Below are 27,722 nucleotides of genomic sequence, written 5' to 3' on the forward strand. Positions count from 1 at the left end.
ATGGGATAGAAAGAAATGATGGGAGAGGAGGGGAGGAACAGGGGGGATAGGAAGGGCAGCAGAATAGAATAGACATTATGATTGATATATGTATATAGGTGACTCTATGACCAGTGTGATTCTGTAATCTATACAATTAGAAAAATGAGAAATTATACCCCAATGATATGAATTGCCAAGATCATTGTAATGTCATGTGTAGATAAAAAAAAAATCACAAGACATAAATAAAAAACATGCTACTTATTAAAAGCAATCAGAAGACACTTAGAAATATGTTCCCCAGGTGCAGTGGCGCACACCTGTAATTGGTAGGCTGAGGCAGGCAGATCGAGAGTTCAAAGCCAGCCTCAACAAAAGTGAGGCACAAAGCGACTCAGTGAGACCCTGTATCTAAAAAGAATACAAAATAGGGCTGAGGATATGGCTCATTGATCAAGTGTCCCCGAGTTCAATCCCCAGCCCGTCCCAAAAAATAAAATGTTCTGACATACAAAGTTTATAGAGACTATTAGCATGCTTCAGAAGATAAATTATAATGTCCCAAACAACTTTCCCTATAACTCCTCATAACTATGCAGACTCAGCTAAGTTAATGCTAACGGGGAGTTTTCTCATTTCTATAGCAAACTTGAGGAAAATGAAACCCCAAGTGATTATTTTGGGTTGTTAACTGCCTAATACACATAAAAAATTGCAAAGTGCTAACAACTGTGAAATAAAAACATTTAATTAACAATCCAGCACTAAACAAGTGACAATTTTAAACTGTAGGAGTATCGGGAATAGTCTATAAACCATCTGTTGGTATTTCTAATTTAAGACATTGATGTAAAATGAAAGGAAAAAAAGATCTGAAAACTGCCAATCATACACTTCAATGTTACTATTTAATGATATCTGCCACAAGCCTATTTCTTTTAACTTTCCAATCTGGTATGTAATTCTAGAACCCAACAAACTTTTTTGCAATCTCCCTGGAAAACAGCATGTTACCATGAAACTGAGTTCATACCACTAATATGGAGACCCATGTTGTGGTCCACACATAAGGTGTCCCCCAGAAGCTCATGTGTGAGACAATATGACAATGTTTGGAGATGAAGCACTCACTGGGTATGCAAGCCTCGATACTCAGCAGTTAACCCACTGATAGGAATGGACTGGGCAGTAGCTGTTAAGCAGGTGGGGGTAACTGGAGCAGGCAGGTCACTGCAGGGTGTGCCGCTGGCAGTTATGTCCATGAGCAGAACTCTTGCCTAGTGTCATGTCCTGAGCTGCTCTCCTCCTCCACCCTTGTCCACCATGATGTTCTGCCTCACCTTGAGCCCAGGGCATTGACCATGGACTGAACCATGAGCCAAAATAAACTTTTCCTCCTCTACATTGTTCTTTTCAGGTGTTTTGGTCACAGTGATGCAAAGCTGACTAAAACAACATGCTTTAAAACTACCTTTAATATTTTATACTAAAATTAAAGTTCTTCCTATTTCTACTTTAAATAACAATAAATGAGGGCTGGGGCTAGGGCTCAGCAGTAGAGGGCTTGCCTAGCATATGTGAGGCGCTGAGTTCGATCCTCAGCACCACTTAGAAAATAAATAAAGGCATTGTATCCAACTACAACTAAAGAAAAATATTAAAAATAAATAGATGATTACATTGGGATGATTAAAACACGAGATAATACTCAATATCTACTTAACCCTAACCAAAGCATATAACTGAAATATAAACAGAGTCACTAGCTTTTCTTTATCTACACTTGAACCTTTTGGTCTTTCATCTAATAAGAAGACCTTAAAACACTGTCCTTCCTCGTACATCTCCGTGCTTCCCCCAACCCCACCTCCTGCAGAAGATACCTGTTTATGTTGTGACACATCCGAGGAATGAGCCGGGCAAGGAAGATGAGCGATTCCCAGTCAGGTTCATCTTTACTGGAGATTCCACAAACATAACTGTAGGACCGACAGTCACCCTGAAAAGAGAAATGTAATCCATCATTTCTAGTAGCTTTATAAAGCCAAAAAGTAAGCCAGAAAATGTTTTATGTATACTGACACTAACAGCATTTTTTGGTTTTGTTTTTTAAGAACATATTTACAAATAAAAGTACATTCTAGATGGTTCTTTAAAGATGGTTCTTTGAAGAAATCTGGGGGCTGGGAATATATATAGCTCAGTTGGTTAAAAAAAAGTGCTTGCCTTGCATGCACTAGGCCCTGGGTTCAATCCCCAGAACCACCAAAAAAAAAAGAAAAAGGAAAAACAATGATGTGAATAAATCCCATATTAAATTCCACCAGTTTAAAGAGAGCACCATGGTAATTTCAAGAATTTAACTGAAATATGCCAGAGGTCCACTGGGATTTAATTCCAAATGCCTGCACAATTATGGAGAGCCAGCTTGCTTAATCTAGAAGACAACATCTACCAACATTTATTAGGTAGATTAAGAATTTAAATGGTAGACCAAAAAAACCTTAAACATTTACTTAAAAATAAAAAGTTATAAACCTTATAAACATTTACTTAAAAAGTTCACATCACAGTTGAGAGTAGAACAGTGGTTTCTAAACCTGGTGTAATACTTTCACATTTCATTTTCCTAAGCAATTCCTACTCCAGGATTAGTGTAAGCAGCAAATGGCAGAAAAGTTCTACCAGTCAGGGAACTCGCACAACTCACCTGCACACCCACAGTTTTAATGGGCAGCAAGAAGGCACTCAGGGAATGCAGGCTTGTAATCTGCATCAGCTTCTCCTGATCCTCCTCGGTCGTGCAGGCCTTGACTCTTTGTAACAGTGTATGAGGCTGAGAAGAGCAGACACGGATTCAGGCTTCAATCAATAAGGCATCCGTCCCTCACGCAGCTACACTGACCAGCTCCTAACAGGGCCCATGCGGGGTGTCTCCTGACCTGCACATGCCACACACTACACCAGAAACTCATTCCTGAGAGCTGGGCCATGAAGGAGGGAAGCCTCAGGTACGAAACACAGACAGAATTTACACCCCTCAAGTCACCAGCAAGTGAAACACCTAAATCCAACTTGTACCTTATCCCTAATAACTTTTGCAACAAGATCAATTTTTTTTTGAAGTATAGCTCTGTCCAATTCTTTTATTTGCTTGTCTTTCTCTACTTTTTAATTTCATTCCTCTCCAGAAATTAGTAATATCTTATAAACACTATACTTTTCAGATTTATTGCCCATAACTTAGTAGAGATTAATCATTCATTCAAGCATCTATCCTGCAGTTCACATTTGTCCCATTTTTATGTCTATTTTCCCTTTTTTCACTCTCCTTTGAACTGGGGATTCCTCTTGGCTGATTCCCATTCACTGCTGGTGTGCGTGGGTAATGGAGATCAAACCCTGAGCTTCGCATCCAGCAGGGTTCACAGCCCTTACTGGTTAGGTTTAACCCACCGAGGCCCAAGTTTTCAATTCTATAAACATAATAAATATTCAAATATTACTTCACAGTTGACATAAGTAGCAGATTTGTTGCCTGATTTACGTTTCTACATGTGTTCTACATCTGGGACAATGGAACAAAATGAATTGAGGTTAATTCCTCTATTTTAGTACTTTGTCTCAAGTGTTAACAGTATATTGAAAAAGAGAATCATCTCAGTCCTGGCAAATAATTCAAGTATTTTTTGATGCTTTGAATATTGTTACACACTTGGAGAGAGATTTTTATTTTTACACAGTCCATGTTTGTTTCAACTTTCCCATTTTCCAATTTCTTTGCTTACCAATCCTTTGCATATCTAAGACCTTTCTACTGGAATCCATCCCTCTGCTTCTCCTGTACTCAGTTACTTTAGATCAGTTGTTCCCAACCACCACTGCAGAGGCAAATTACATGGGATGTTCAGGTCTCATCCCAAACCAATTAAATAAGAAATCATAGGGAGATTGGCCAAAGAATACGGCAAAAGTTCTCCCCAGATGATTCTAATATAAAGCCAGGGTTGAAAACATTGCTTTTAACTCCTCAACTAAGGGACTATTAGTAACAAATTCTGCTTATCTGAAAATGACTTTACTTTGCTCTCTTCTTACAAGGCAGTTTAGCTGCATATCAGTTAGTAAGTCTTGCTGTCACTCTGGCTTTCAGTAAAGGGGTCTTGCCTTTGTAACCGTCCATCTTCTCTGCAGCTTCTTCCCTGGCAGCTATAACTTCACAAGGACACGCCTCCTGGGTGTCACCTCTGCTTGAAATGTGTCATGATGCTGAATCTGAGACACTGCCTTCCATCAGCTTGGAAAAATTAATTAATTCTTGTCTACTATCTCCTTCTCTCCTACCCATATTTCTTTTTGAGGACTAATCCTACTTTGGGGCAACTTCCTAATATCAACCTTTGAATTCATGAATTCTGTTATAATCCCAGTTATTATTTTCACTCCTGGAACTTGGGTTTTTGGTTTTCTTTTTAATCTGCCCATATTTAGTAGCCAACCTCTTATTCCCTCTTTTTATCAGCAATGGGTTCTTTTATTTCTATTCATTTTATACACTGTTTGCTAATTTGGTATCATTTATTCTGCCAGTATTTCTGCTCTTATTCATGATGCCTTACTTCTATATGTATTTGGTAGTTTTTTGATAAGCTCATAAGTATGGATCTCTGTCTATGGGGATTTTTCAGCGACTAGCTGAAGATCATTTCAAGGAGAATTCAAATTACTACCAATCTAGGTCCACTTCAAATTAAAATTCTTATCTTGCAGTTTTCAGAACAGAGGTATAAATTAACACCCTAAAATTGCAGGACTAGGAGACTCTTCCACTCGCTCTCAATTTGGAGCTGAAGTGTTGCTCAGTGTGAAGACCTGATTCATTTTCCAGCCTTCATGGAACAGTTCTCCCATTGAGACGCCAATTCATAAATGGCCAAAGCCCTAGATCACAAGGGATTACTGGCTGCCTTCAGAGAAGGAAACAGCTCTGGCTGCTTGAACTGATGCTTCCAATTCATTCCTGACTCAAAGTATTTTCCTTACTTTTTTCCAATACACATGAAAGAATACTTTAAAATGCTTCAGTGTTTCAGAATATCATTTTATCTGCATCTAAGTCTCTGTAGAATACTTTCTCAGTCATTTCAAAGACTTATATTACTCTAAATTTTCTTTCTTCCCATTTTTATGATTATAGACATAATAAAGTAGTCTTTATATATTCATACATGACAATATAATTTGGTCAAGACTGTTCTCAGTAATTCCCCTTTTGCTCCCCTAATGGCCTTTCCCTCTGTGCTGTTCTTCCTTCTGTTTCATGAAAACCTACCCTGCTCCTGCTCCATGACCTTCCTTCCTTTCCAGCTTCCACACAGGATAGAAAGCATACCACCCTTAATTTTCTGAGGATGGCATATTTTGCTTAACATAATACTCTCTAGTTCCATCCACTTTCCTGCAAATGCCATATTATTCTTGAATGGCTGAATAAAACCATGTGTGTACACACCACAATTTCTTTAGCTATTCACCCACTGACAGACACCAAGGCTGGTTCCACAGTCTGGCTACTGGGAATTGTGCTGCCATAAACATGGAATGTGTACATTCCTCAGTGTGATGACTTGGATTGTTTTAGATAAATACGGAGAAGTGGGAAGCTGGGTCACAAGGCCATTCCATGCTAGGCTTTAGAGGAACTTCCATACTGATAACCACAGTGGTTGTACGAATTTACAGACTCACCTGACAGTGTAAAATGTTCCTTTTCTCCACATGCTCTCCAGCACTTATCATTGTATTGGGTATGGATGAGACAGGAATAAACCTGAGGGTATCATATTACCACATAGCTTCATCCTTAGACCTTTCCATTTTGAGATAAGGTCTTGCTAAGTAGCTGAGGCTGGCGTGGGACACACAATCCTCTCGTGCTACCATATCAAGCTGTTTTTTTGTATTCTTGACAGCTGCCATTCTAACTGGAGTGAGATCAAATCTCAGTGTAGTTTTGTTTTGTTTTCTTTTACTAGAGATTGAACCCAGGGATGCTTAACTACTAAGCAACATACCCAGCACATTTTTCTTTTTTGAGACAGAGTCTCACTAAGTTGCTGAGGTTGACTTTGAATTTGCCATTCTTCTGTCTCAGACTCCTGAGCTACTGGGATTCCAGGCATATACCCCTACACCTGGCTCTGGCTGTAGCTTTGATTTGCATTCCTTTGACTCTCAGGTAAGTTGGTCACTTCTATTTCTTCTGTTGAAAAATGTTTAATTAAAATTTCATTTGCCTACTTATTGACTGACTTGTTTCTTAGTATTAATTTTTTTTAAATTCTTTGAATATTCTAAATATTATTATTAATACTCTACCAGAAGAGTAGCTAGCAAAATTTTCTCCCACTTGGTTATGTTCTCTCTTCACTTTTTTTTTTTTTTAGTTATAGATGAACACAATTCCTTTATTTTATTCATTTATTTTTAATGTGGTGCTGAGGATCAAACCCAGTGCCTCACATGTTCTAAGCAAGTGCTCCACCACCAAGCCACAACTCCAGCCCCACATTCTTGTTTCTTTTGCTGTGCATAAGCTTCCTAATTTAATGCCATCAGACTCACTAATTCCTGATATTATTTCCTCAGTCCAAGTCCTATTAAGGAAGTCATTACCTACAACCATACTTTGAAATGTTGACTCTACATTTTCTTCCAGAGTTGCAAACTTTCTTGTCTAATCTCTAGGTCTTTGATATATTTTGAGTTGACTTTTGTGCAGGGTTAAATAGGAATTTAGTCTTATTCTTCTACACATGGATATCCAATTTCCCCAGTACCCTCTGTTTTAAAGGCTGGGTTTTATCCAATATATGTTCTTGGCACCTTTGTCAAGGATCAGATGAACAGATGTATGAATTCCTCTGTGTCTTCTATTCTGTACCATTGGTCTACGTGTCTGTTTTTATGCCAGTAGCATGCAGTTTTTGTTACTATTGCTCTGCAGAGTAATTTGAAGTTGGGTATTGTGATGCCTCCAGCATTGCTTTTTTGGCTTAGAATGACTGTGGCTATCCCTGCATCTTTTATTCTTCCAAATAAATTTTAGGACTATTTTCCCCCCGTTTTGTGAATTCTGCCCTTGGTATTTTGATAGTAACTGCACTGTATATAGCTTTTGGTAACATGGCCATTTCAGCAGCATTAATTCTACTTATCCATGACATGGGAAGTCTCTTGGTCATTTTTCCAGTGTCTTCTTTAATTTCATCAGTCTTTTAACAGTTTTCATTCTAGAGATCTTTCACCTCTTTGGTGTTGTGTTGTGTTTTGTTTTTTAATTCCTAACTTGGGGGGGGGGGTTGAGGCTATTGTGAATGGGACTGTTTTCCTGGTTTTTTTCTCAACAGATTTGTTATTGGTGTATAGGGAAACTATTGATTATGTATGTTGATTTTATATCCTGTTGCTCTCAATTTCCAAATAATGAAACTCCACTTAATTGTAAATACAAGAGTATGACATTCATTTCCTTACCATATAGATATGTCAAATTATTACCTTCTTAACACTTGCAGAAAAATCAGCTACTATTTTTAAAATATTGTTGGTTTCAGGAAAGTCCTTACAAATATAAGGTTCTTCAGCACATATCACTCTGATTGCCAGGCCAGGACCTAGGAAATAACAATAGTATTTAATATAAATTTTTACATTTAATATAAAAACACCAAAAAAATTAAAATGCCATTATTCCAAAAATATAAAATTCTTATAAAATGAAAATCATAAGGGAGCTGGGGTTGTGGCTCAGTGGTAAAGTGCTCACCTAGCACACGTGAGGCGCTGGGTTCGATTCTCAGCACCACATAAAAATAATAAAATAAAGATATTATGTCCAACTATGACAAAAAAATGAAAATCATAAACTTTTGTTTTGTTTTTCAGTGTTGGGGATCAAAAGCAGATGCTCATACATGATAGGCAAGTGCTTTGCCACTGAGCTATATCCCTGGCCCAAGTAAAGTTTTTAAAGAATTTAATTTCAGGATTGGAGGTATAGATCAGTAAAAGAGCCCATGCTTAGCATTTGTAAGGTCCTGGGTTCAATACCCAGTTCCAGAAAATAAATTTCAAATCACAAAAATTTTTGATAAAGGAATTCTCTAACATACACAAAATTAAAGAGAATAGTGTAAAGAACCACATGATATTCATTATCCAAATTCAACTACTAAAGAAAAATAGTATGCTCCTTAAAATAAATAATGACAGTGTTTAATTCCAAGAGTTGTGAACCAGTAGTATTTCTAGTTTACCAAATACTTTCTCTTTTTTCTATTTTACTAAATACCAAATACAGGTGATTAAAAAAAAAAAAAAAGACAGGTATACATGGATCTCATAAAAACTAGATTCTGTTGCTTTTCTACAACAGAAAAAAACATGACTTAAGGTATCTGGTTGTAGGTGAAACCATAGCAATTAACTATCAATCATCCTTACTCTCATTCCTCAGCTTATTTTAAGTTGTTTTTAAAGCAGCAAAATCCTTTTGCCAGAGAAATTTTATAGGACAGAAAACACAAAATATAAAGTAGATTTGGAGAAAATCAAATGATCCTACATGAAATGACAACCAAGGACACAGGACCACTTGACTACCCTCCACTAACATTAACCAACCATCTTTCACCAGCCTACAAGTTGGGGACTAAAGACGTAAAATTGTTAAGCTTGATAATGTGCTATTCACCACATAGGTTAGACACTTTAACTACTGTTTGTGGAGGCAGTTCAGTGATTAAGAACAGAAACTTTGATGTAAAGACTATTGAGGATATAACCCTGACACTAAACCTTCTATTTTGTGTAACTTAGGGCAAATTAGCCTCATCCTCATCTGGAAAACAAGGTAATAAATACTATTTTCTATTGTGAGGATCAAATAAGAATGTTTAAAGTATTTAGCAGAGTGCACAGCACATCAAAAGTACTCATGAAATAGTAGCTATTACTATGTTTTTAATTAGACCATTCTCCCAACTTACCACCTTACACATGACTACAGAAAGCTAAAACTGAGATTTCAAGACTTGCCCAAGCTCAAAACAAAATAGGTTAAGATTCTCAGTCCTAACAAATACCTCTATTTTTTTTTTGTGATGACAGTCAAATGACTATCTAGAATTTTGTTATTATTCATGAATTAGTTACACAGAGCATTGTGCAAAGAGCTTTGCAGGTGAATGAAGCAGTCCAACCATTCAGACAATTCAGACATGGATAATAATGTAAGAGCACCAAGCCAGCCACAGTGGCATATGCCTATCATCCTAGCTGCCAGCCTGGGAAACATGATGAGAATCAAGTTTATTTTCACTTCTATAGTACACATCAGGATACATCGTATGAAGAACATATAAATCCTACCTCAACCATTAAGAATCGAGTAGCAATGTTATTAAAATATGCTGGACTCCCAAGGATCACTTAATATCTAAATACAAATATAGTAGAAAATGAGAATTTAATACAATAAATTTAGTAGATATGCAACAGAATTTGTTCTCAATCCTTTTCTTCCTCATATTAAAAACTCCTCAAAATGATAAATTATTATTTTTTTTTAAAGAGAGTGAGAGAGGAGAGAGAGAGAGAGAGAGAATTTTTAATATTTATTTTTTAGTTGGCAGACACAACATCTTTGTTGGTATGTGGTGCTGAGGATCGAACCCGGGCCGCACCACACGCATGCCAGGCAAGCGCGCTACCGCTTGAGCCACATCCCCAGCCCTCAAAATGATAAATTATTCAAAATTGACTTTTCTTTATCATGAAAATCTAAAGACAAATCAAATAAAATCAATTCTGTTTTTTACCTGGAAATGGATGTCTGGAAACTAAATCTTCAGGAAGTCCAAGTTCTCTGCCTAAAATTCTCACTTCATCTTTATGAAAATCTTTCAGAGGTTCTATTACTTTTCCCTAAAGGAAGGTGGAAAAGCCAGTCAACATAGTTAGCAATCAAAATGAGACAGAAAACAATGGGAAATAAGTAAATAGTGTTCCTGTTGGCATTTTCCTTAGCTTAAAGCATTGTCTTTAAAAACACATCTTTTCAACTGGTGATGTAGTTCAAAGGTAGAGCACCTGTCCAGCATATGCAAGAACCTGGGTTCAATTCCTAGCACCACAAAAACAAAAACATTCACTTCTTAAAGTATTTCCTCCTATGTGCATACAAGGAATCAGATGAATATTTCAGTGGTATATGTACTTTTCTCTAAAATACATTAAAAACTTAAAATATTTAAAATAAAAATCACACACCTACCATCACTCATCTTGCCCTCAAGGCAAATAGAAAATATCACACAATATTTCAATATTAAAATCCTCCAAATGAAGCTGGGCACAGTGGTGTACACTTATAATCCCAGCAGCTCCGGAGGCTGAGGCAGGAGGATCTTGAGTTCAAAGCCAGCCTCAGCAAAAGCGAGGCGCTAAGCAACTCAGTGAGACCCTGTCGCTAAATAAAACACAAAATAGAGGTCACATCATCCTTTGCAGGACTCAGGCTCACAGCAGGCCTAGGTTCATCCCCTCTAGCAGTGGGGCAGACACCCACCGGGGCCCAGCCTCTGACACAGGACTGCCTCTTCCGACCAGCAGACAACTGTGGGAGGTTCAAGCCTTAACACAGGCTCAAGACTACCACAGGAGCCCAGGCCTAGCCCAGATCTACCCACACGGAATTGCACAGGACCCAGGTCCAGGTGTGCATTTATTTATGGCCTGATTTTCTAATGAAGAAAACCTGATTGGCAGAAGCCCTTATTGCATTTTAAAAATACAAATCAAATTGTGTCACAGCAAGTCAGTGGGCTCAATTTAAATGCTTTTCTTTCTTTCTTTTTTGAAAGATAACACAGATATTTTTATTTTTCTTATTTTTAACTAATGTAAAAGAAAACTTGCTTCAATTACTAATGATGACAATGTATTGTAATAACCAAGCTGTTTAAAAAAAATTACAAAACAGGGCTGGGGATGTGGCTCAGTGGCCGAGTGCCCAAATTCAATCCCCATTACGGCCTCCCCACCCAAAATTCTCCAAATGATAAGATGAAACATCAACTCACAAAATGGGAGTATATATCTAATTTAAAGACTCATAACTGGGATATATATAAGGAACACTTACAAATCAATAACTTTAAAAAGGTCAACTAAAAATGAACAGACATTTCTTCAGGATACATAAACGACCAATATACCCATGAAAAAGTATTTAACATCATCAGCAACTGGAGATATGCAAATCAAAATCACAATTAGGTACCAATTCACACCCACTGGGATAACTAAAATCAAAAGCAACCACCCATGGCTACCACCAAAAGAACAGAAAATAAAAAATGTTGGTGATTATGTGGAGAAACTGGGAACCTTCCATAATATTAGTTTGACTGAAAAATGGGATAACTGCTATGGAAAATAGTATGGAGGTCCCTCAATAAAGTTAAAAATATGACTATCATGATCCAGTAATCCCAATTCTGGGTATATGTGCAAAACAACTGCATTTACATGTATGTGTTCATATGGCACATTAACTGATATTATTTGACAGATGGAGTAACCCAGATAACCACCAATGAATAAATAAACAGAATGTAGCACCTGCACACAATGTGTGTTATCCAGATGCAAAGAGGAAGATGATGCTGTTGTGCCCCACTTGGATAAACCTTAAGAACATTATGCCAGTTCTGCAGGACGAAGAAGTTTCACAGATCCGATTCACAATAATATGAATGTACTTAACTCTACTGAAATGTATACTTGAAAATGGTTAAGATGGTAGATTTTATGTATTTTTATCACACACACAAAAAAAAGACATTTAAGAACAAATCTTGGTGAGGATATAGAGAAACTGGGACCCTCACACACTGCCAGGGAGAAGGTAAAATGGAACAGCCATTGGATAGCAGCCTGGCGGTTCATCAAAACTCGGAACAGAGTTACCACATGACCTAGCAATTATACTCCTGGGCACACCCTAGAAAAAATAAAATATACATTCACCAAAATCTGTACACAGCATCACTTTAACACTAAAAGGTAGAAATGACCCAAAGGTCCACCAGCTGATGAATGAATAAATGCAATTCTACATGATGAATATTAGCAATGAAAATAAAGTTCTCAAAATAAAAATAATGAAAATATAATGTAAGTGAAAGAAGCCAACCACAGAAGATTGCATATTGTATGATCTGATTAGACAAAACATCCGGAAGGGACGAAACTGTAGAGACAGAAAATAAATTTGTGGTTGTCTAGAGCAGGCAAGAGGAGGCAGGGGAATGGTTCAGGCAGAATTCAGGTCAACTGCTGAGTATGAGGTTTCTTTGGGGGGTAGCAAAAATGTTCTAAAATCAGATTGTGGTTATGATTGTTGTACAACCCTGTGAGATTTGGGAGGGAAGAAGGACGGGGAGGAGGCAGAGAAGGTACCGGCATCACTGTAAGTCAAGAGTCCTCTCAACCTTACCTCTTCTCTCAACTTTCTGATGAGCTCTGTGTCATTGTGATGGGTTTTGATGAGCTCAGCTTTGCCACTGGCAACAAGGGATGCACTTTCAATTAGATCAGGTCGTAAAGTACCTTGGGCAAGGAAAACCTCCTCTGGCTTCAGATTCATCTCTCCAATTACCTCATTGGCAATCTATAACCAACAAGAGTGAAACAGCCTTAGAGATGAATCTTCTTAAAAAGACAGCAACATTTTATACTTAAGCTGAATGATTCAGTCTTTTGCAATACCAACCAGGATATTAAATTCACCAGCCTTTAAGAATATATGCTTCATCATTCAAAAAGTATGTGAACTTCAGGAGCTTGAAATCTAGCTAGAGATACCCAATAAATTAAAATCCAATATCACCTGAAAACATCTATTTTTAAATTTTAAACAATAACCTGGCAACATACATGTTTTTAAACATCACAGTTTCTAATAATTTGTAAAAACAATATGTAAAAGTCTCAGCCACAGAAACAGACATCCAAAATTAGCAATTTTTTTATCCGACACAATGACAAAAAACCAAAACACCAAAAAAACTAGAACAAATACCAAGATCCACATAAAAAATAGCCCAGGGTAACAAAAAAGAAAGGTACCTTAACAAAAGTGTCACCAATGATTTTTCTTTTCTCCTCAGGACTTGTAGTCATATTTAATGTTTTGCTAATTCTTTTTCGAGGGGTCCTGTCTTCATCTGATATTGGTAAAGTAGTTGTTCCATTGTAGAAGGAATGAGCAGCATTAATCACTAAGGGAGAGGAGATAAGTGTTTTAACCAAGAGACTAAAAATTATAAGTAACAAGTTAAACAACAGAAAACCTAGGTGGCTCCTCTGATCTCCCCTAAACCTGCCTATTTGTTCAAGAACTTTCAAGCGGGGGCTGGAGTTGTGGCTCAATGGCAGAGCGTGTGCCCTTGAATGTGTGAGGCCCTGGGTTCGATCCTCAGCACCATATAAAAATAAATAAAGGTATTGTGCCCATCTACAACTAAAAAAATATTTTAAAAAAGAACTACCAAGCCAGCCAGGCACAGTAGTGACCACCTGTAACCCCATTGGCTCAGGAAGCTGAGGCAGGAGGGTTACCAGTTGGGAGGCCAGATGAGGCAACTTAGCAAGACCCTGTCTCTAAATAAAAAAATAAAAAGGGCTGGGGATATACCTCAGTGGTAGAGCACCCCTGGGTTCAATCCCCAGTACCAGAAAGAAGAGAATAAAGGGGGAGGGCACAGCTCCATAGCAGGAGTAAAAATAGAAGCAGGCCACACAGGCCTCACCAATGAATCTATGGGTCTTTCCCTTTTGTTGGTCCCTTACCCAAGCAAAACACCTCCAAACTCCTGTTTACCAGCCTTCCAGCTATGGAACAGGGGATGTGCTAGGAGGCAATCAGTCTTCAGCATACATATTTTTACTTAAACCTCTTCATAGTACTATACCCAGTACACCAAGCCAGAGAAAAAAATCCAGTCTTCCAACAGGGAAGGAAAGCAACACTTTGCTCCTATATTCAGGAAAATGATGTACTTCTCATATTTTCAATGAACTACTACTTAGGCTCATCCAGAGACCTGTGTCCCAAAGAAGCCCAAGGCTTCCAACTCCTGAGCCTCTCCAAAGTCAATAGTGATAAGAGCCATAGCTGAGTTGGAATGGCATTTTTGCCAGAAAGGAGTGGTTGAGAGGTGATGCCAGCAAGCCATTGAGATGATGATGATTATGTTAAGCTGTGTATTCAATTGTATATTAGACCCCTGCTGTCCACCTCAGCCTGCTACTTTGGAGTTCTCTCAGGGATTCCTAGAGAGTTCCCATTGGTTGGGGAAGTGCCGGTTGGTGTGTGGTGTGTCCTGGGCCGCTTGTGTGGCTGGAGTTCGGAAATAGTTTGTTCCTGCTTGAATGGCTCATGATTTGTGCCCAGCCAGACTGTGGCACAATAGCACAGACCTGCTTGCTTTTGTTGTAGGCTTTCCCCCATATCCTCCCCAAGGACTCTGAATTCCTCATACTACTACACCAACCACCAAGGACACGTTTGTGTGGGTTATTAAAACTTCTACAATTTGAAGACCCTCTTCAAGAAAGAGAATAATAAATAAGATACCTTAAATATCACAAGTCACACTAGAAAGGCTAACAAGAGCTTGGATACACACAGAAATAATTAGAAATCATATATATACCACTAAATCCAAACTAAATATATCTCCAGCTCAATGTTTTCTTAGCCTGATCCCAAAAGGCCTATAGCCAGCCATGCCTGTACCACCCACCAGAGAATAAATTTGAATGGACAGAGATAATAAAGTCAACCAAATACAAATTACTAAAATATTTGCCAATTTCACAAAAACATGGTCTTGTGAAGATGCTGCTGGGGTTCTCCGCAGGATTTTGCAAGAGGGCTGACTAGTCAGGGCCTCTCAAGCTTAACTCCCTTTCGCTTAGCTGAGGAAATCCAGCAAGGCCTGTTTTCTACAGTCCAACAAATCCTGACTGTTATACCTGTTCCTTATCTTGCAACACTTGAACTTGCTTTATGTGTGCACTGCTATTTTAGTGAATTTCGAAAAGATAAAATTATGAAAAACCTTTTTTGAAAAGTTTTTAAAAGAAAAATTATTAAGTAGACTGTGTCTACTTCATACTTACCTACAAGTCTTCATTTTACACTCAACCTTTTGCCTTCAATTCTAATTAATTAAACAATATTTACAATTTGTATTATTAAACTACTGAACTCATTTCACTGTAACCATCAATAATACCTTGAGTATAAATGATATCTACAAATGTCAATATCACTAAGGACTAGAAGTCTACTGGTGGTTACGATTGCCGTTTAAAAGTATGAGAGTGTGGATTTTTTTTTTTTTAAATATCTTTTTAGTTGTAGATGGACACAATACCTTTATTTTATTTGTATGTGGTGCCGGGGATGGAACCCAGTGCTTCACTCATGCTAGGCAAGCACTCTACCACTGAGCCACAACCCCGCCCCCCCCCTTTTTTTTTTTAAGATGAGGTCTTCCTATGTTTGCCCAAGCTGGATCCAAACTCCTGGGCTCAAGTGATCCTCCTACCTCAGCCTCCTAAGTAGCTCACACTACAGGTACATATCACAGTGCCCGGATGACTACACACCTAAATCCTTCTTCTCTGTACAAGCCTTCCTGTTTGCAAAATAATCTGTGTATTTGTACCTGTTGTAGGAGGGCTTGGGCATTCTCATGCAAGAATAACAATACAAAATCATTTGGGGAAATATAATTTAAGAGGGAGCATGACTAGAGAACAGAATGACAGCTACAAAATGGTTAACTTACCCATTTAGCATAACTAGTAGAAATCAACACTTCTGAAAATTTATACAGGGAACACTCCTGAACCAGAGGTAATTATAGAAATACGAAACATTTTCAACTTCGAGCTTATGGGAAAACTACAACTGATTAAGGCAATGTGCTCCGTTAAGCACAAAGCTGGGTCCCATTAAACAAATCCCGACAGGTAAATTCACTTTCTTTGGCCCATTAATACCTTTGACCTGAATCCCAAGCTTTTTGAGGGCTTCCTCCACGGACTGGCTTTCTCGTTTCCTCATGAAGCCATTATCAATGTGCACAGCAATGACTTGATCTTGGTTCAACGCACGATTCAGCAAAGCTGTACAAACCGTTGAGTCTACACCACCACTGAGTAAAACCTACAAAGGAAAATAAAGGGGGAAAAAATCAAACTGAGCAAAATAAACAGAAAGAAAATAAACACCAACCCTTCCCCAGATCATCCCTAGAAGCACGGTTTATATTAAAGATATTAACAAGTGCTGACAAGCAATGCAGCACACCCGACTCACCCAGTCAACACCCAAGGCTGTTAAGAAATTCAGCTATGGATTCCAACATCACCCACATAACCATGTAGCACTGTCAGATGATAATTGCTTACCAAGACTTTTGATGTGCCAACTTGCTCTTTGATCTCCCGAATGCATTCACGTTCTCTGTTCTGCACAGTGAAGTTCCCACTGCACCCAGCAATATCATAAAGGAAATTCTTCAATATTACTTTCCCATTTTCTGTAAGGCCAACTTCAGGATGAAACTGTGCTCCGTATAATTTTTTAGACTCATTTGCTATACCTTTATAGAAAAAATAATCACAAATTTTTTTTCAGGTTGCAAAGACTCAACCGATACCCATAATTCATCCTCAAAATCTCTCTAAAAATGTTTAAACTAATGTACTTTACTGGACTTTTATAGTTATATGGAAAGACAAAACACAAAACAAAATAACAATGCCACAATCTTTAAGGTTTTTTTTCTTTAATATAACAATAAGCTATAGTACACTGCAATGAGTCTTCAAGATTGTTTCACAGTACTGTCACTTCTCCACCAATACTTTATTTTTTTAATATTTTTTTTAGTTGTAGTTGGATACAATACTTTTCCTTCAACCATGTATTTTTATGAGGTGCTGAGGATCGAATCCAGGGCCTCACACACACTAGGTGAGCGCTCTACCACTGAGCCACAATCCCAGCCCCTCCATCAATACTTTAATTGTCATGCAGTTAATGCAATAACTTAATTTTGGTTCTTAGTCCCATATGGCTTTCACATATAATGTGCAATGGCCAATTTCTTATATAAATGGAATCTCACAATTAGCATTTCAGAACATTTTAAGTGTTTCTCTTGAATGCCATTCCAGTGTCAGTCCTTCCCCCACTCTTCCCCTCATTGTACTGTCACCTTGAAATTAGATGAAGTCTTTCCTTTGTTCAAAGCCTCACCTAACTAAAAAGAGTGGAAGACTACAATGGGTCAAAAGACCTGTGCTGTGGACCACAATTACCTAGTCTCTACCTTGTACCACTTCTTCCACATTACTATGCTCTATGTTGACTTCCTTTTTTTTTTCCCTCCTTGCAGGGGGAGTCGGGGGGTACCAGAGATTGAACTCAGGATCACTTGACCACTGAGCCTCATCCTCAGCCCTATTTTGTATTTTATTTAGAGACAGGGTCTCACTGAGTTGCTTGGCACCTCGCTTTTGCTGAAGCTGGCTTTGAACTTGTGATCCTCCTACCTCAGCCTCCTGAGCTGCTAGGATTACAGGTGTGTACAACCTCACCTGGCTGCTCTATGTTGTATTAAATGTGGTCCCATCCCAGGGCCTCTCTACTACTATTTCTTCCTTCATCAGATATCAAGAGTGGTCACTTCATCTTCTTCAGGTCCATTATGTCTTATAGGAATACCTTCTCTGAATATCCTAGATAAAACAGTCATGTGCAAGCCAGGGGTGGTGGCACATGCTTGGAATCCCAGCTTCCTAGGAGGCTGAGGCAGGAGGATCTCAATTTCTTAGTGCTTCAGCAAAAGTGAGGCACTAAGCAACTCAATGAGACCCTGTCTCTAAATAAAATACAAAAAATAGGGCTGGGGATGTGGCTCAGTGGTTGAGTGTCCCTGTGTTCAATCCCCCCACTCACATTAAAAAAACCAGTACCATTCCTAATCACCTTCTGCAACACCCCCCCACCTGTTTTCGATGTTCATACTATCTAACAGCTCACCTATTCTGCACTGTGTTGTCTACCCTCCCCACTCCCCAGGTTTCTGCCCATTTTGTTCATTCCTGATCCTTGACACCTAGAATGTGCCTAACACTAAATAGGTAGTCAAATCTGTTAAATGAATAAAAACACTGAGCCCACCCTCCACTGTACAGCTTTTACATGAAGAGGACAACTGTTCCTGATCACTCCTTTGCTAAAGTATGAGTTCTTTGAGTAAGTACAGGCAGATTACTCGACTCAGTTCATCCATGACAAATCATTTCTCAACTTATCAATTAGGTTTGATAACTCAAACAAAAAGAGCTTCATTGGGCTGGGACTGGGGCCTAGTGTAGAGCACTTGCCTAGCACGTGGGGTCCTCAGCACCACATAAATAAATAAATAAAGGTACCATGTCTGTCTACAACTAAAACTACACATATATAATAAAAAAGAGCTTTATTGATAAACCCATTTTTTTCTTTTACTGATTTCCAGGGATATCAGTGATTATTTATATAACAATTTTTAAGTAAATAAGTCCAAACTCTGAACTGCCAAAATCCCTCTTCCTCAAACAAAGTCCAGCATGAAAATAGTTTCTAGAAAGTACAAAACACTGAAGTATAAAGACTTGAGGGACATATAGGGTTCCTGTGTTTTATTAAAGCCCATTAATAACATAAAAACCACCCTTATATGGACACCCCCAAATCTAGGATACACGCTAGATTTGACCCACAGGTCATAGCTGGCCAATCCTGGTTGAGAAAAAAGTCTTGAGTGCTTTGGTATTTTGTAAAAATCTAAGACTTACATTTAAAAAGCATTAAAAACAAGCAACTGTGAAAACAGCATGGAAAGAGGAGAGGCAATGTTTCCTGAGTTATGCAATACAGTGATCTATATTTGAAAAGCTTCTACTAGGACAACCTTTGTCAAAATGTTTTAAAGTAAGCTAATGTGATTTCTGGATAGTTCTTCCAATATTAAATTCCCTACTAATTAACAGTTTATCCTACCACATCTGCAATATCTTTAAAAAATAAGATCAAAGAGGACAACACACAGAAACATATGCATACTCTGCAGATATGTAGATGAGATCTACAAATGTAGATTTCTACCTGCTACAATGTTTCCAGAACGTGCCACAACCTTAAATCCATCAGCTACTTTGTCAACACTATCTCCATGAGTAAGCAGAACAATTTCCTCCTTTTGAAGGCCCCTAAACATAAAAAAGTAAAACATCACAAATCTCAATTATAAGTGATTAACAGACTCTTTTGCTTTAGAAATGACATGCGTGGATCAAGAAAATAGATGCAAATATATATACAGTGCAACACAGTTGGAATTCAAATTTATTACATATAAGGCAAATAAAGGATATCAAATCTTAACAAAAAACTAAAAAGGAAATCCATAAAAACAGAATATGTGAAGTGGTAGTTTAACCACACACAAAATAATTTCTGGAGTCTATGAAACAAAAATTTCAACATTACAACACAAATGGGTTTAACTTAAGAGAAATATTTCAAACACCTTCATGCTTCACTCAGTAGCATGGTAGTCGTACCAAGAATGACAGTACTAACACTGATACTGCTATCCTACAGCTGAATGTAAATACAAATATATGTGTATTGTCAGTTTAAAAAAAACATAACTATTGCAATCAGTAATCTAAATGTTCAGCTTAAGAGTAAGGAGATTAAAAAAATTAGAGTTAGGTAAAAACTATAATCTGTCATTTTAATTAGAAATTATATATACTGATAATTTTCTCTTTCTAAAAGAAAACATACTGCTTCACTCCATTCATTGAAAAGTCCTACAAACAATAATAAACTTGTAGCAATATGGACCTCCAGTGCCAAGTGAATCAGGGACAATTAAGGTGGGAGGAGCTACTATAGATAAAGAGACTTACATAACATTATACACATATAATGTGTAGATTTTCTCTGGACCCTGAGTTAGACAGACCAATATGAAAAGATACTGCTTACATTACAGGAAAATTTGAATGAAGACTTGGTATTAAATAATGGTAGGGAATAGCACATGAACCAGAAAGACAGGAAAAAAGATCTCTTAATTTATGTATAAAACTTCTTGTGCCGGCACAAAGCGTAGAAAATCCAAAAAGAAAAAGAGAGACTAAAATACAAATGTCTGGTCTTTTAAAAAAACAATGAAAATTCAAGCCAATCAATGATTTGAGGAAACTTGTAAGCAGCTAGTTCACTTTTGGATGGGTGGGGCCGGGGAGAGAAAGGCAGGTTGAACCCAAGACCCTGTGCATGTCAAGCACACACTCCCCTCACCAACAAGCTGCACCAGCAGCCATCATTCATCAAGTTTTAAATAGATTAGAACTACAGCAATCTTATCACCTAGCAACAAAACCAAATGCATTCATAGAATCAAAAAGACTGTACCCAGGCCACAGTTCTGCCTCCACATAAAGAAGGTGAAGGAGGAATAAAGAGTCCGAAAATTGAATGGCTTGTTAAGAATCAAGAAACAAAGGAGTGCATGCCTGGGGCGGTGGCATATGCCTGTAATCCCAGCAGCTCAGGAGGCTAAGGCAGGAGAATGATGAGCTCAAGGAACTAAGCAACTCAGCAAGGCCTTGTCTATAAATAAAATGTAAGAGAGGGCTGGGGATTTGGCTCAGTGGCTAAACACCCCTGGGTTCAATCCCAGGTACCAAAAAAATTATCGTGGGGGGGGGGGTGCAGAAGGAGGTTTGTGCCTGCATACAGTAGACCCAGGACAGTTTAAGTCATGACTTTCTTGCCACATGCGGCACACTAACACATAAGATCCACAAATGCTGGCATCACATGACAAGGTGCTAAACCACACAGGTGCCTTGAGGGCACGTCCTAAATATTCTTCTTAGTCCTAACTAGCTTCCGGCTAGCCTGTGCTGCCTTGACATGCACCTGGGAGGCACACACAGCAAGCACAGGGGCTGCAGAGGATGAATTACACAGTCTCCAATTTTGAACAACAATAATATCAACTTTTTAGTTAATCTACAACCATTATTCTTCTAAAAATACCTGAACAATGAGCATGTATTGTCCACACTGATGTTGAAGACTCCATCTTCTCTAACACTTTTTTTGTGCACCGTACCTCCAAATACCTTATTCATCATCTATTCAAAGAGAAAATTAATTGATGTTAATGTGAAAAGAAAAACACTCATTGTTATGCTGATTTAATCATTTATATTCTGTTTTCCAGATTATTGTTATATTTGTACCCCCAAAATACAGGGAGTTTGATAAATGTAGATAACTTTATATTTTACATATAATTATATAGTCATTAAAAAGCATGATTATAACAAAATTGGATTAGAAATTTGACCTGAGGTTAATTTCTGTTAAACACTGGAAGACTTTCTACTTAGTATACTTTAATTAATTCATCTTTTAAAAATAGTAATTTTGGTATTTAAATCACTTTAATTTAAAAAGTGACTGAAACTGGGCGTGGTGGCTCACATCTGTAATCCCAGCGGCTTGGGAGGCTGAGGCAGGAGGATCACAAGTTCAAAGCCAGCCTCAGCAATGGCGAGGTGCTACGCAACTCAGTGAGACCCTAACTAAAACCCAAAACAGGGCTAGGGATGTGGCTCAGTGGTTGAGTGTCCTTAGTTCAATCCCTGAGTCTTAAAAAAAAAAAAAACACAGTTACTTTGAGCTGAGAAGAAAAGCAGAAATCACAAATTTAGACAAGTATAAATTCCTCCAAGCTTTTAATTCTTTGGCACCAAAGGAGCCATCTTAAAGCTACAGGAACTGTACTGCAGATGGGGTCAGCAAGAAAATCTAGCCTTTCAATCAGCCATCTGTTCAAATCCCATACACCTACAGACTTCTTAATTCAAATGGTTTCTTCATTCCACCCTTCCTTATGTTCACCTTATTTTTTTTTTTTTTTTGTATTGAGGATTTAATCCAGGGGTGCTTCACTACTGAGCCACATCCCCAGCCTTTTTTATTTTGAGACAGGATCTCACTAAGTTGCTTAGGGCCTTGCCAAATTGCTGAGGCTTGAATTCAAGATCCTCAGCCTGCCTCAGCCTCCCAAATTGCTGGGATTACAGGGTGTGCCACCATGGTAGGCATTCTTTTTATTTTTTCCCATATAACCCGAACCCTCCACCCACACTAAACACACGTAAGATTGTGCAAACCTCAAATCTGCACTGCCAGACTCGCTTCAACTCAGTCTGCCTTCTGCACAGCAGAAGCCTAAGATGGTGGCCTGACAGGAGCCACAGATACCTGCCCTCCAAGGTGAGAAAGGCAAAACACAGGCTGACCAGCCCCCCACAAAGAAGCAGGCAGAGAGCTAAGGAAACATTCCTAAAACTCGGAGGAGTATTTTTCAAAACCCTGAGCAAATGCTGCCACCTCTATAATCTCTCCTAGGGATTCACACTAAATCTGACCACAATAAAGCTTCAGATTACATCCAGCAGTAAAGGAACACACTTTGTCTAACCTGGGATTTTTCAAACTAAAAACTCAGACATATAAAACTGACAGCAGACTGGTTAACATGCAATTTAGGAAACACTGGTGGTGCCTTTGGGGTTTCTATTTTGTCTCTGGGGAGCAGACACAGAGTCTCTCTGCTTCCTGGGTGCTACTTCTGGAGCTGCTTTCCTCCACCACACCCTTCTGCCATCATGTGCTGTCCCACCTAAGACCCAGAGCAATGGAATTGATTGAACTCTGAAACCAAGAGTCAAACTTTTCCTCCTCTAAGTTGTTCTTGTCAGGTCTTTTGGTCAAAGAGACAAAAAGCTGACTTATCTAATTTTTTCTTTCACCTCTCATTTTCCCCATTCTCTAATCTAGTCATTGAAACTAGTAAAATTGTCTGCAGGTCTCTTCACAGTCCAGGGGCCTATTAAAGTTTATGGCCCATAGCTGTCCTTTAACTTTGCTGAATCAGAATGAATACTTTCTTCTTTAGCATCAATAAACCTCATTGTACTTCTGCCTTCCATAATTTGCAACTATAATTAGAAGACAATTGAAAAACCAAAATAACTAAGACTGTTGGAACTCTACATAACTCAGGAGTCTCAGGAATTCCTACAAAGCCCAGGGCTTGCAACAGCACTTAAAACTGTTCTACTTGGCAGAAAGCTTTTGTGCTTCTTTCTGGTTCTGTTAATCAGGACTGAAGGGACAGAGGGCAAGCAACCAGGAAAGTGTGTATTTGGAGGAGCAGGGAAACTATGTACACTAAAAAGTACTTTGTAGTTATATTTAGGTTTTAATATTCTGACTTGAAGTATGGATTTCTGAAAACACCAAAGTTTCATCTCAAAGAAACCCTATAGTTCCCCAAGTCTACCACCTAAAATTCAGGTCAGCTCCTCTTCTCTGTCTTAAGACAAAGTTCTACAATAAGGCTCTGAATGGGGGAAAGAAAGGGAGGGAAATTCTAACAACAAAAATAACCGGACAAAGCAGTGCGTCACATCTGATGGCACATGCCAAGTTCCAAGCCAGCCGGAGAAACAGAGCAAGACCATGCCTCAAAAATAAAAGTGACGGGAAGTTATACTCCTTGTATGCATAATATATCAAAATACACTCCAGTATCATGTACACCTAAAAAGAACAAATAAAAAAATGAAAAATAAATAAATTTTTAAAATTTAAAAAGTAAAAATGACTGCAGATGTAGCTCACTGATAAAGCTCCCTGGGTTCAAATCCCCAGTATCAAAAAACTAAAACATAATAATGTCATAAAACCTTGTGGGAATATCAAAGGAGAGGGGAAACAAAATAAATTGCAATCTGGATTACAATTCACACAACAAGCAAAAGTTCCATATTCGGTATCTACAAAGAACTCCCACAAGACAATTAAAAAGGCAGTTCAGGGCTGGAGCTGGAGCTCAGTGGCAGAGCACTGGGTTTGATCCTCAGCACGACATAAAAATAAACAAAATAAAGGCATGCTGTCCGTGTAGATAACTACAAAAAATTTAAAAAAAAAAAAAAAAAAGCAGTTCAGAAAAATGAGCAAAAGTCACAAATAAGCCTTTACAGTAAAGAGGCGGCATGAGTGGCAAATAAATACACTAATAAGGAGAAATAAGGAAAAGAACATCCGGACTACAATATCTTCCCTAAAAGTGCAATACAAAAAAAACTAAGTTCTGGTCATGGCAAGGGTTGACAGGGATACAGACAGAAGATATTTTTATATACTACTATAAAAAATGCAAAATTAGAAGATGACCAGGAACACAACTCTGTCCCGTATGTTGAGATGTAGAAATAATTTGTGTTATATTCAAATGAATTCAGTGAAAATGAAATTATAATTAAATGTATTAAAATGAATAAACCTCAAAACTGAAGCTGAAAATACAGGCAGTATGATTTCATGTATATAAAGGTCAATGAACAAAACTAAACATATTATTTAGAGATATAAACATGAATATGGCTATACAGGAAGAGAATGGGGGCTGAGGTTATAGTTCAGTGGTGGAACACTTGCCTCGCAAGTGTGAGACACTGGGTCGAACCTTAGCACCACATAAAAATAAACAAAATAAAAGCCAGGCATGGTGGCACACCCCTGTAATCCCAGCAGCTGAAGAGGCTGAGGCAGCAGCAATGCCAAGGTGCTAAGCAACTCGTGAGACTCTGTCTCTAAATATTTAAATACAAAATAGGGCTGGGGATGTAGCTCAGTGATCCAGTGGCCCTGAGTTCAATCGCCAGTACCAAAGAGAAAAAGAGAAAGAGGGGGGCGGGGAGGGAGGGGGAAGAGAGAGACAGAATGGGTAAATTTCTGCCCAAAAGCCTAATTCCATTATCATACTATGGAAGTTCAGATAATCATAAAAGACAACATTTTTTTTTAAGAGAGAAAGAGAGAGAGAGAATTTTTTTTTTAATATTTATTTTTTAGTTCTCGGCGGACACAACATCTTTGTTGGTATGTGGCGCTGAGGATGGAACCCGGGCCGCACGCATGCCAGGCAAGCGCACTACCGCTTGAGCCACATCCCCAGCCCAAGACAACATTTTTTTTTACACATTTAACATCAGCAGGCCGGCTTCTCTCACCATGACAGAAAAATCTGGTCTTGTAATTATACAGAAAACTGATGTAACGGGGAAGTACTAAGCCACTGTCTCTTACATTAAGGGATCCAATGACCTACACAGATTTCCTAACAAGCAGATTTTTTTTAAAAGCCTCATGAATGCCCCCCTTATATAATGTTATAACCCTCCCAACATTCCAGCAGCCATCCCACTTTAATTACCAAGTTGTACTACATAGTTAAAGTGGACCACTCAGGACCCGAGATCAATACATCACAAGCTGAGTGGGACAAAGGCATACAGAAAGAAAAAAGCCAATTTACAATATTCAACTTAATCAGGATGCGAACTCTTCTAAGACTACAGATGGACTTTTCAGAGAACATTAAATTAGAAAAAAAAAAAAAATAGCGGGTACACAGTGGCACATAGGAATGAGACACAAGGATGGCAAGCTCAAGGCAACCTAGGAAGACCCTGTTGCAATCTTTTTTTAAAAAAGGGCTGGGCACCCCTAGATTGATTTTTCCCATATTACCACCAAAAACAAGGCAGAGGATACTAAATATTTACTATAAAATATTTATTGGCTAGAAGATGACTCAGCAATTTAGCGAGGCCTTAAGCAACTCAGTGAGACCCTGTCTTTAAATAAAATATAAAAAAAGGCTTAGTGGTTAAACACTCCTGGGATCAATCCCTGGTACCAAAAATAAAAATATGGACTGGAGTTGTGGCTCAGCAGTAGAACCTAGCATGTGTGAGGCCCTGGGTTCGATCCCCAGCTCACCGAGTAATAAATAAATAAATAAAATGTATTGTGTTCAACTAAAACTAAAAAATACTAAAAAATAAATCTTGCTTCTGACTTTTTGAAAAAGGCAAAACATGTAACTGTAACATGTCAATTAATAATAAATTACTTAGAGACTAGTTTCCTAGCTAACTCAATTTTCAGATAATCTAATGAAGTAAGATACATTGTTAAGTTTTCTTAAGTAGATAACCGTTTTTCTTATAATCACCAGTAGTAACTTTTTGTAAAATTATCAATTTATATTCCTATCCTCTTTGTAAATAAATCTTGATCAATATCATCTCTGTTAAGTGAGAATTTCACATGTTACTGACTCATTATTATTTTTCTATCATCCTAACCAATGACATTGAACTTATCTGGTAAACATATACTGTATAAACTTAAAGCAAGCTATATAAAGGCCCAAATCTAGAACACTTTACATCACCAAATGTTGGCAAAAATGTGGCACAGAACTCTCATTTTAAAAAATGAAATGCCTGTTACAAGGACTGGTATGTGAAAAATGTTGCAAAACTTCAAAGATCATGACTTATGAATCAGAGAATTTGTAGGGAAAACAAGCTCTACAAATGAGAACATCATGCCAACACATTTAAGGATGGTTCAACCCTATTCCACATGAGAGGAATCATAGCAGAGAGAAATTATACCAATGTAAAAAAATGTAACAAAGTCTCCAACAGCTTTTTACACCTTACTCAACACCTGAGAATTCATACTGGTGAAAGATGATACAAGCGGAAAAAATGTCACAAAGCTTTACGCCACTGCTGAAACATTACTAAACACCAGAGAATTCATATCCAAATTCCACGTTATTGTTTCCTTTACTGAGAAGAAGCTTTTTAGTTTGAATCCATCCCATTTAATAATTCTTGATTTTATTTCTTAAGGAGTCTGATAAAGGAAGTCAGGCCCAAACCAACATGATGAAGATTTGGGCCTACTTTTTTCTTCTATTAGGAGCAGGGTCTCTAGTCTAATGCCTAGGTCCTTGGTATACTCTGAGTTGAGTTTTGTGCATGGTGAGAGATAAGGGTTTAATTTAGTTTTCTTGCATTTAATTTAATTTAATTTAGTTTTCCCATCACCATTTGTTGAATTTCTCCAATGTATGTTTTCAATGCCTTTGTCTAGTATAACTATTTACGTGGGTTTGTCTCTTTGTCTTCAATTTTGTACCATTGGTCTACATGTCTATTTTGGTGCCAATACCATGCTGTTTTTGTTACTATAGCTCTGTAGTATAGTTTAAGGTCCGGTATTGTGATGCCTCCTGCTTCACTTTTCTTGCTGAGGATTGCTCTGGCTATCCTGGGTCTCTTATTTTTCCAAATGAATTTCATGATTGCTTTTTCTGTTTCTATGAGGAATGTCATTGGGATTTTAATTGGAATTTTATTAAATCTGTATAACGCTTTTGGTAGCATGGCCATTTTGATAATATTAATTCTTCCTATGCGGTCTTAATTTCAAACTTTCTTCAACCTCCAAAACCACGTACATGTAAGTAAATGTAGTAAGGCATTTGTCCAAAATATATGCCTTAGACAACAGCAAAATATTTACCACAAAGACAAAACCTTGAAACTTAATTTAAAAAAGTCCTTGTCAAGACCTCACA

General features: G+C 37.9%; 1 protein-coding gene across 1 annotated transcript in view; it reads right to left on the bottom strand.

The window, feature by feature from the left end:
* The window catches only part of Gmps (guanine monophosphate synthase), a 50,625-nt gene that overhangs the window by 10,405 nt on the left and 12,498 nt on the right, over positions 1–27,722 (bottom strand). Inside the window, exons 4-13 of the mRNA XM_077795298.1 lie at positions 21,236–21,333; positions 19,283–19,386; positions 16,534–16,727; positions 16,123–16,288; positions 13,177–13,328; positions 12,545–12,718; positions 9,864–9,969; positions 7,543–7,658; positions 2,693–2,818; positions 1,866–1,981 (exon numbers count right to left, since the gene is read on the bottom strand). Of these exons, the coding sequence (XP_077651424.1) occupies positions 1,866–1,981; positions 2,693–2,818; positions 7,543–7,658; positions 9,864–9,969; positions 12,545–12,718; positions 13,177–13,328; positions 16,123–16,288; positions 16,534–16,727; positions 19,283–19,386; positions 21,236–21,333 (1,352 nt within the window). The remainder of the gene's footprint in view (positions 1–1,865; positions 1,982–2,692; positions 2,819–7,542; positions 7,659–9,863; positions 9,970–12,544; positions 12,719–13,176; positions 13,329–16,122; positions 16,289–16,533; positions 16,728–19,282; positions 19,387–21,235; positions 21,334–27,722) is intronic.

Source organism: Urocitellus parryii, chromosome 2 (genome assembly GCF_045843805.1).
Source record: "Urocitellus parryii isolate mUroPar1 chromosome 2, mUroPar1.hap1, whole genome shotgun sequence".
Lineage (NCBI taxonomy): Eukaryota > Metazoa > Chordata > Mammalia > Rodentia > Sciuridae > Urocitellus > Urocitellus parryii.